We start from the raw sequence: 6,835 nt of genomic DNA on the forward strand, positions 1-6,835 counted from the left end.
GAGATGCCGACTCGAGCAAACCACGTCATCTCCTTCATTTCTTCATTCCAGACGGTCGCTGTTCCTTCTCGAAGCTGCAACACCTGCGCCCATTCATTCATTCATTCCAGCTTTGGGCCACCGCCACCGTTTCACGACGACTTCATTTCCTCCAGTCTCTGATTGTCGATTGTTGACCGGCGCGGCGGAGACCCAGACCCCAATTCTGCCCTTTCCTTGACCTTCGTTTTGCTCTGCTGACCGACTCGCCGCCGACGTCCCGAGGGCGACTGGCATCAAACCCGCCAAGATGGACCCCAATGCCTCCTCCATCACCGTTGCAGGTACGGCAACGGCTTCCCTCCGCAGCCCTGTACAGTCCGCCGCTCGTTGCTCACTAACCATCCTCTCACCAGTCCGGGTGCGACCGTTCACTATCCGCGAGGCTGCCCAACTGTGAGCTGCCCCGCGACCCTCAACATCGACTCCCGAAGCGACTCCCACCGCAAGTGGCTGACACAAGAGCAGAGTCAAGAATGACGACAGCACACTCTTCCTCGGCGACGGCTCGCTGGCCGCGGCTCCCACTCCCAAGCTGAACCAACGAGGGATAAGATCAGTCATCAAGGTTGTGGATGACCGTTGTTTGTATGTGCCCCGCCCAGATGAGGTTCGTATCCTCGTGGGCTGACCGAGATGTGCAGGGTTTTCGACCCCCCGGAAGACAGCCCCGTCCAGAAGTTCAGCCGATCGGTTGTCCCAAACGCCGGCAAGAAAGTCAAAGACCAAGTCTTCGCATTCGACCGCATATTCGACGAAAATGCCACCCAGACTGACGTCTACGAAGGAACGACCAAGGGCCTGCTGGACAGCATCCTCGACGGCTACAACGCCACCGTGTTCGCATACGGCGCCACGGGCTGCGGCAAGACACACACCATCACCGGCACCGCACAGCAGCCGGGCATTATCTTCCTCACCATGCAGGAATTGTTCGAGAAGATCCAGGAGCGCAGTGATGAAAAGGTGACCGAGGTGTCGCTGTCGTACCTTGAAATCTACAACGAGACCATCCGCGACCTGCTGGTCCCCGGCGGTGGCAAGCAGGGATTGACGTTGCGCGAGGACTCGAACCAGGCCGTCACGGTCGCCGGCTTGACCAGCCATCACCCGAAGGACGTGCAGGAGGTCATGGACATGATCGTGCAGGGCAACGAGTACCGAACCGTATCGCCTACCGCGGCGAACGCTGTCTCATCGCGGTCCCATGCCGTGTTGCAGATTAACGTGGCCCAGAGGGACCGGAATGCCCCCGTCAGCGAGCCCCACACCATGGCCACCTTGAGCATTATCGATCTCGCCGGCAGCGAGCGCGCCAGTGCCACCAAGAACCGGGGCGAGCGCTTGATCGAGGGCGCCAACATCAACAAGTCCCTGCTGGCGCTGGGAAGTTGCATCAACGCGCTGTGCGACCCGCGGAAGCGGAACCACGTGCCGTACCGCAATAGCAAGCTCACACGCCTGCTCAAATTCTCGCTGGGCGGCAACTGCAAGACGGTCATGATCGTGTGCGTCAGCCCGTCGAGCGAGCATTATGACGAAACGCAGAACACGCTGCGCTACGCCAACCGGGCCAAGAACATCCAGACCAAGGTTACCCGCAACGTCTTCAACGTCAATCGGCACGTCAAGGACTTCCTGGTCAAGATCGACGAGCAGATGGCACTCATCAACGAGCTCAAGGCGCAGCAGAAGGAGGCCGAGAAGACCCATTTCGCCAAGTTCCGGAAGCAGATGGACAAGCGGGATGCTGTGGTGCGGGAGGGCATCTTGCGCTTGCGCGCTGCGTACGAGAACGCCGCGTCCGAGAGGCAAGAGAAGGTGAACCTCATGAAGAAACTGAAGGCCATCGAGCGGCGGATTGGACTGCTCTCGGCCTGGATTGCGGCCTTTGACGCGGTGTGCGATTCCCGCGGCGACGAGGAGGCGATGCCATCCAACCTGGCCGCCATGCGCAAAACGGCGCACGGTATTCTGATGGAGCTGGAGAGCAGCAGGCACCACATCCACCAGAGACTGGAGCGGTCGCACTGGGAGCGTGTCTTGGACACGGCCTTGAACCACAGCATCTCGCAGCTCCCGACGGACGACGGCCTTGTCGATGGTTCGGAGCGTGACACCCTGGCGCGCGAAGCAGAGATGCTCAAGACCAGCTTCATGCGGGAAGCATACAGAGAGGTGTTGGAGCAGGACAAGGCTGGTGATGCGGCGGTCCTGCAGGTGCTGCTTACTGCTCAGTTCGAGATCCTGTCTTCGATGTCCGAGACCCTCAATATGAGCGAGGAGGAGGCCGTCGCCCACGCCAAGACGATGATTAGCCGCCTCCTCGAGACCGGCTACTCGGCGGTGTCGCATGTCGTCAAGCCCGACGGCTCCATGATGCCCGTAGAAATGTTCCCGCCAACCAAGCGCGGCACTCCGAAGCGGAAGAAGTCGCTCAACATCCACCCCAAGCCCATCCCGGTCCCTAATCTCCCGGCTGCCCAGCAACAGGCGATCGCTTCACCGATCAAGGTATCGCCGAGGCGGCGCAAGATTGGCGCCGGACGCAAGGGTGTCACGTTTACTCCGGTGAAGAAGAAGCACTCGGTGCGCTGGCGGGATGACGAGAGCGAGCAAGGAACCCTGGCCGACTTCGAGAAGACGCCGCAGAAGTTCTCATCGCCCGAGGAGCCGTCTCCCGAGAAGGCGCTTCCCACCCAACCTCCGGTGCCCTACTACCTCAACCACATGGACTCTCCCCAAAACTCTAGCCCGACTCTCGCCCCCCCTGACGTATCAACGCTGTCCATCGGCAAACCGAACCGGTTCCAGGCCGGCTTCCTATCCAAAACACGGGCATCGCAGCCGAGCAACGGCACGAGCAATGGCTCGCCCGTGCCCCCCAAGCTATCCCTCAACCTGACCGGGTCCTCCGATACCGAAGACCGGCCATCGCCGTTGCGGACACTGCCCGTGGGCCGGGCTACTAACTCGCTCTCGCCGCCGCCCGCAACGCAGCACAGCAGTCCCAAGCCCGCAAGCATGCTCTCCACCCTGAACGAGAACGGGAACGAGAACGAGCCGCCTCGCCGAAGCTCCCCGGCCTCGCGGCTCCCCCGCGCCTCATACGGCTCCGGCTCGGACTCGGAAATCGACCCGCTCAAAATCCGCTCCGCCCTGCAATCCGCCAAGCGCCGCGACCGGCTGTCGCTCATGGCGGGCACCGCCTCGTCCAACGCGAAGCGCATCTCGTCCGTCGGTTCCAATTCGAGCCTGTCCGGCCATCGCCGCGCCTCAGCAAGTTACTCGGGCCCGTCCCTGGCCAGCTCCGCCAACGGCATCTCGCGCTACCGCCGGAGCAGCGTCGAGCGGAGGCGCTCGCCGCCACGACCGATCGCCTGCTCGCCGCCGTCGACTCATCCTCAGGCGGGAGACTCGTCGTCTGCGGGCGGCGCCGGCCCGGCGTTGAGGAGCTTGACGCCCGGCCAGGCGAGGCGGATGAATATGGGCGGCAGCTTCAGGCTGGAGAGGGAGCGCGAGAGGAGCAGTCCCCTGTCTTCGTCGTCATCGGGGGCTGCTGCCGACGGGGTCGGCCCGCTGGGCTTGAGCGGGGTCAGTGGCAAGGCTAGGAGGATTACCATTGGCGCTGGCGGCTCCCTGCCGGATGGGACGGCGAACGGGAGCGGGAATGGCGGTGCTGCCGGCGGACCTGGTGCGCTCAGGCAGCGGCCGAGTATGGTGTGGAGGTGAAACAGTACTGTGTAAGACAGAGAGGGAGACAAGGGTGTTGTTTGCTTTGGTTGGGTTTGGGCATATTGCATACTACCTCCACCCTTCTTTCCCCTCTCGACGCGGGGTGGGTGGAGAGTGGAGCTGGCGTCGGGCAAGACACTTTACTGACAGGGACTGAAGGGCTGCGGGGTACCTTACCTGTTCGTCACTTCTCTCCCTCTTTTTACACAGTACATCTGGTCTGATTCATGGAGTATGGCTGGGATTCCAGTGGGTTGTCGTTGTTTGGGGACCAGGCTGGATAAGCTTGTGGCTTTGTCTGTATAATCTTGCGTTTTCCTTCTTTTCGGTGTATCAGTAGCGTTAATGTGGAACATTGTGAAGATGCATTCAGCAGACTTTTCCAAGGTTCAGGGTCAGGGTAAGCTCCCTCACGTTGATGTGGAACTTTGTGAAGATGCATTCAGCAGATTCGATCAGTGTCAGGGTAACCTCCCTTGCCGGGATGGCCGCAAAGAAGACCAGGGGGTCAGCGATCGTGATCGCCGTCGATGATGATGAAGCGGAGACAGATTTTTCAGAGTCGGTCATTCAGCTCGATGTCTTTCGAATCCGTCCTTGGAATGCAAAGGCCCTGTGTGCTTCAGCAGTGATGCACGGTGAAATACGCCAATTATCGGGGCAGGCAAGCGATTTTCGAGGAACCAGGAATCAGCTTCCATATATTGGATTGCTCACTCTCCTAACCAAGTTGTTTAAGTTCAAACCTCCACCAAGCAGTAACCAAAATCAACCCCGCAATAGTTCCAAATGCCTCAAACTACCGTTAAGGGTATCTGTATCCAATCCTTGACCTACTTCTCTTACACCGTCTCGGTGGTCTCACCGACCCTGGGCTTCTCAGCCGCGGAGTCGGAGACGGCACCCTCGCCACGGAGGAGCTGGGTGAGACCGATCTCGGCGTTGATCGCCTCCATGCGCTCGAAGTCGGCCTGGGCAGTGCCCTGGGAGCCGAAGACGACGTCCTGTTTTGGATCGGTACTGTTAGCGTCCATATCCTGATGCAATTCCATGGACGACAGCCACCACGGTGTGTAGTATCACTCACCATCTCCTCGAGCGTCAGCCGCTTCGTCTCGGGCACGAAGAACCAGATGAAGGCGGCGCCCAGGTAGGTCAGCAGGCCGAACAGGATGTAGGTGCCGTAGGTGATGCCGCTGAGCATGTCGGGGGTGACCTGGCCGACGATGAAGTTGTTCATCCAGTTGCTGGACGCGCCGAGCGACACGCCGTACGGCCGCGTGCTGAGCGGCCAGATCTCGGCCACGATGATCCACGCGCAGGGGCCCCACGAGTAGCCGAAGTGGATGACGAACAGCCAGACCATGACCACGGCCGCCCAGCCCGCCGCCTTCTGCGAGCTCCACTGGTCGATGTTCTTGGCCACGATCACCGCGATGATGATGTGGCACGTCGCCATCCCGATCGCCCCGATCGTCAGCACCGGCTTGCGCCCCAGCCGGTCGATCCACAGCACCGCCGGCATCGTGGCGATCCACATCACGATGCCCACCACGCCGGTCGCGAGCAGCGAGACCGTGTTGTCGCTTAGGCCGAGCTGCTTGAAGATGGACGGCGCGTAGTACAGCACCGCGTTGATGCCGGTCCACTGGGAAGGAGGGAAAAGGGTTTGGTTAGCGGGGGTGATTCCGAGTTGGAGTGGAAAAGGGGATAGATAGATGTTACGCACCTGCTGGAAGAACATGGTGACGGTCGCCACGCAGACACGCTTGAACATGGCCTTGGTCTGGAAGAGCTTGCCGATGGCGACGAACTGCAGCTTGAAGGTGTTCCAGGCGGTCTGCTCGCGCAGGCTGGGGAAGAGCTCGGCGACGGTGCGCTTCTCGAACAGCGACTGCGCCTTGATCTCGAGGAACTCGAGCTCGACCAGCTCATGGTCCTCGGGCAGGCCGCGGAGGTTGGACAACACCTTGCGGGCCTCGTCCTCGCGGCCGTGGTGGATCAGCCAACGCGGCGAGAAGGGCATGAAGATCATGCCGACGAAGAGGATGACGGCGGGCGCGATCTGCAGGCAGATGGGGACGAGCCAGGCCGCGTCGGACTGCGTGTCGCCGGTGCCGCCGATGTAGTTGGTGCCGCTGTTTCGATCGGGCGTAAGTTGGGTGCCCTGTTTCGGAGAGTCAAGGGGGAAAGGGGGGAAGCTCACTAGTCAATCCAGAAACTGATCATGATGCCGAAGGTAATGGCAAGCTGTTGCGTCGCGACCAGAGCGCCGCGCACTTCAGGGGGTGCCACCTCGGAGTTGTAGATGGGGACGATCATGGCCAGACTCCCGACGCCCATACCACTGCCATCCAGGGTCAGTTTCTCCGGCCCAAACCCACATACCCTCTGAAGTGCGAAATTGGGTATATACTCACGTAACGAAACGACCGGCCAGAATGGCATTGTGACCGTTGATGGTCGCCGTAGCCTGAACAATGACACCAATGACGAAGACGGTGGTGGCCACCAGCACGCCGTACTTGCGTGAGATGGCCTCGGCGACGAAACCGGAGAGCAGCGTTCCCAGCCAGGCGCCAAGCTCGAGAATAGCCGTCAACCAGCCCTTCTTGGAGTCGTTGGTGATGTAGTCGCCCATGTCTGGCCCCTTATTTAGCACATCATCCTTCCAAACAAAGAAACGAGGGGAACGACGCTTGAGAAAGAGGGTTCCGTACGGTGACCGAAGGACTTCATGGCCAACACGCCCGAGAACATGCCCTGGTTGTAGCCGTAGAGCACGCCACCGATACAGGCGAACGCCGCGATCCGGAAGACGCGGAAGTTCTTCCACAGCGCCAAGGGGCCGCTCTTGCCCATGAGGGCCTGCCGCTTGTGCAGCGCGGCATCGTAAAAGGCGCCGGCGCCCGCGTCGCCTCCGCCGGCCATGGTGCTAGTGTTCGCTGTGTCCTGGCTGATGCAGTAGTGTCTCGCTGCCAACGAACAGGCGTGTGTGTTGATCCCAGCTCCGGTTCGATGGTGAAGGGGGGGAAGCGGAGGAGTCGTGAGGACACGGAGA

General features: G+C 60.8%; 2 protein-coding genes across 2 annotated transcripts; one reads left to right on the forward strand and one right to left on the reverse strand.

Moving 5' to 3' along the window:
- Positions 1 to 340: 340 nt before the first annotated feature.
- On the forward strand, positions 341 to 3,981 carry THITE_2117616 (uncharacterized protein). The gene has a single exon (XM_003654477.1). It carries the CDS (start codon positions 676 to 678, stop codon positions 3,769 to 3,771), a length of 3,096 nt encoding a protein of 1,031 aa, XP_003654525.1. The 5' UTR covers positions 341 to 675; the 3' UTR covers positions 3,772 to 3,981.
- A 323-nt stretch (positions 3,982 to 4,304) lies between these two features.
- THITE_2117619 (uncharacterized protein) lies at positions 4,305 to 6,835 on the reverse strand. The gene is made up of 7 exons (XM_003654478.1): positions 6,495 to 6,835; positions 6,195 to 6,417; positions 5,981 to 6,121; positions 5,504 to 5,912; positions 4,862 to 5,422; positions 4,612 to 4,778; positions 4,305 to 4,387 (listed from the first exon to the last, which is right to left on the reverse strand). Exons 1-6 carry the CDS (start codon positions 6,703 to 6,705, stop codon positions 4,617 to 4,619), a joined length of 1,707 nt encoding a protein of 568 aa, XP_003654526.1. The 5' UTR covers positions 6,706 to 6,835; the 3' UTR covers positions 4,305 to 4,387; positions 4,612 to 4,616.

This window comes from Thermothielavioides terrestris, chromosome 3 (assembly GCF_000226115.1).
Source record: "Thermothielavioides terrestris NRRL 8126 chromosome 3, complete sequence".
Taxonomy (NCBI): Eukaryota; Fungi; Ascomycota; class Sordariomycetes; order Sordariales; family Chaetomiaceae; genus Thermothielavioides; species Thermothielavioides terrestris.